At 40.1% G+C, this 2,851-nt stretch overlaps 1 protein-coding gene across 2 annotated transcripts; it reads right to left on the bottom strand.

Moving 5' to 3' along the window:
* Positions 1-324: 324 nt before the first annotated feature.
* SARC_02080 lies at positions 325-2,390 on the bottom strand. Of its 2 annotated transcripts, none has more exons than XM_014304166.1 (3): positions 2,182-2,390; positions 1,831-1,912; positions 325-893 (listed from the first exon to the last, which is right to left on the bottom strand). In XM_014304166.1, exons 2-3 carry the CDS (start codon positions 1,893-1,895, stop codon positions 707-709), a joined length of 252 nt encoding a protein of 83 aa, XP_014159641.1. In that variant the 5' UTR covers positions 1,896-1,912; positions 2,182-2,390; the 3' UTR covers positions 325-706. The 2 variants fall into 2 exon arrangements, with proteins under 2 accessions (XP_014159641.1, XP_014159642.1); XM_014304167.1 differs by having other exon boundaries at positions 2,348-2,390.
* Positions 2,391-2,851: the final 461 nt, after the last annotated feature.

Below are 2,851 nucleotides of genomic sequence, written 5' to 3'. Positions count from 1 at the left end.
ATTAGTAATGGGAAAGAATACCGGATGTAACGCAAGACAATGCCAGCTAAAAAAAGTTTTACATAGCATAATGAGACTCGTATTCAGTTAGATGCTTTCATGCTGGCATCTGGGGTACGACAGCTACTCACTATTACATTGTGAGCGTTGTGTGCTACTACTGCATGTAACCGTAGGTTGCGTATGCGGGAAGGACATACTGTTAATAGCGCAATGGTAAGTGGCCTTTTGACCTCATTGTGCTCGCAACTTACATGCCGAAGACAAATAAAATGGACTAAGTTCTGTTAGCACGTGCGCACAAAGCTCAATTGCAAGAAAAGCCATATATTAAATATATTATTCTGAGAATCAACAATCTCGCAGTTTAATGCCGTAAGCTGCCTCTGTACTGTTACGAGACGGCCCTGATCTACTCTCAGTCTTCCAATTTTCGTAAGTGTTTTGCAGAAGGACATCTTTTTCCGGCTCAAAAGCGATTCACAAACACAGAAAGAGGTCAAATGCTATCTTCGGCCATATTACCGCGCACATGATGCCTCGTTTCCCTTTCCACCTCCAAAACCTCGAATGCTGTCTCCATTTCAAGTCTTGTTCCCTATCGGCAGGGTGTTCGAAGTCGCATTTCGTCCCAAAATCACAAAAGAACCCATTCCTTTAATGAGGTATTGACTTTATACCTCCGCAGGTTGCTCTCATCACTGAGCTAGATCATAGGGTTGTTTGACAGGTGGTGTTCTCGTCTGAACATGATCATGTGTCGTTCTGGTTTGTGTATCATATAGTGCTCCCATCCTCGGGACTGTTGAATCCCCAGTTTTCGCCACTCCGACTCAGTCATAAGCCTGTCCTTCGGTGTATTTTGAGCAAGGTCCATTGGAAGAGTAACGTGACTGTGCGGGTGTGCGGCATGAGAGTTGATCATTTTATTTAGAACGTGTAGACGCGAAAGGTTCTAACAGGTTGAGTTCTTATGGTGGTAAATCCTTATGGAAGTGGTACAGTGATACGATAGTGACAGGGGTGTTTTTCACTCAAGGGATAAACCTGCTGGATGCGACAGTTGCATGCAATGTCACAATTTACGACACACCCCTACATGGTTGTTATAAAAAAATCGATACTAGTGTTGTGAGGCCGATTTGATTTAACACAGTACATCACACAAGATATGCTGCAAAAGAAGAGTAAAATTCATAGACACCACGTAGCAGATACCATTGAGGAGTGAAAGCAAGCATGTCTGACAAACATACATATATGCATATATGGTTACAGTAAGCCTGAAGGGTGCGCTGAGTGCTTAAAAGAATTGTGTAGCTGAAGTTAACGATAGTATATATACACAAACTTTCAAATACGCAAGCAAGAATATGGTTGTAATATATTGGGACAGTGTGATGTTCAACAGTAAATATACAGTGCAAATCACAAGTTGCGATATAATAGGAACAAAATATAATCTCCTGTCATAGCTCGTACACGTGCATATTTAGAACATCTCTCGGAATATACATTAAACTCGTGCAGTATAGCCATCAAAAAGGATATATAACTTCTACTCCGTGTAGACTAAAGAGCCTGTGGAAGCGCATACTATGCTCCCACGTGTCTTCAGTCACTGATATGAAGATATCGTCTGGTTACACCATCTACACCAAAACTGGAATAGAGACAGCTTCAAATTCGACATTTTGATCTCATCTATTGTTTATTCACATAACTTAAGTTTTACACTCTACTCTCGCGCTGGAAAACATAACCATATAGACTGATTTATAACTATTCCTGCACGTTGTCTAACGAATTGGTTCATTGTAGTATGCATACCGGTACTCGTAGATCTCATCACAGTACTTGTCGGAATATGTGATGTTCTTATCGGCTGTCGGCATGGTGTTGTTTTAGATATCTGTAAAGTTGATCAATAATAGAGGTGAGTCGACTACACTGATGTATCACGGTTAGGCACATGTTAATCACTCCGACCGACATGCTAGTACTATCATAACACTCCTGTCCAGTGAAAAGAATAGGGTTGCCGCCAGTTATATTTATATTCTAAACCTTCGTAACGCCATTTAAAAATTCAGATTCGTCTATTCGCATCACGAGTATGAATAAGTAGGAAGAACTTTTGGTATGGTTGATTTGAAATGCGCATATTTCAGGTCCACATACGGATCTATTGTCCCATGTCAAGCCTTCTGGATGATCACAAAACTGTCCGCTTCCTAGCCTTGGCTACCAGACTCGCTAGATCTGTAGGATGAAATAGTATACGCTAGGAGAACTGATAACTATGCAAATAGGTATGTGTACAGATAAACATCCACTACTAACACACCTTCAAGTTGCAATTGTTTCTACTGCCAAGTCTTTCCTGCGGCTATACACGTTAGTATAGAATTCATGTACTTTAGTAAATATTTGTACCGGCAGAGAAGCTCGGAACAATCCAACGAACAATTTTTTTTTAATACTTTATTTCTACGTAAATATAAAAAGATATAAAAAAATTCACGATTTTTTCCCGCGCCAACAATTCGAATTTTTCATTGGCCCGCTGCATCACAATCGCCCGCCCATTTGGCGATTATTGAGATGAATCAGTTTTTTATTTTTATTTTTTAAAAATATGTAGTCACACAGCCTGTCTACACGGGATATGTCGCTATGGACCTATGGTATTCACCAGCGCTCCATATTATAACGAATGTTATAAGACGTCCTATATATAATTATATATTATGTAGTAATACATAGAGTTGACCATATACTTATGATACTTTACCGTACCGCAAGCCTGGTGTACCGGAGATCTGAGGCAGTCTTTAGCTGCCATTCTATA

The sequence above is a fragment of the Sphaeroforma arctica genome, assembly GCF_001186125.1.
Source record: "Sphaeroforma arctica JP610 unplaced genomic scaffold supercont1.90, whole genome shotgun sequence".
NCBI classification, from domain to species: Eukaryota; class Ichthyosporea; order Ichthyophonida; genus Sphaeroforma; species Sphaeroforma arctica.
This window is presented reverse-complemented; position numbering and strand designations above follow the sequence as displayed.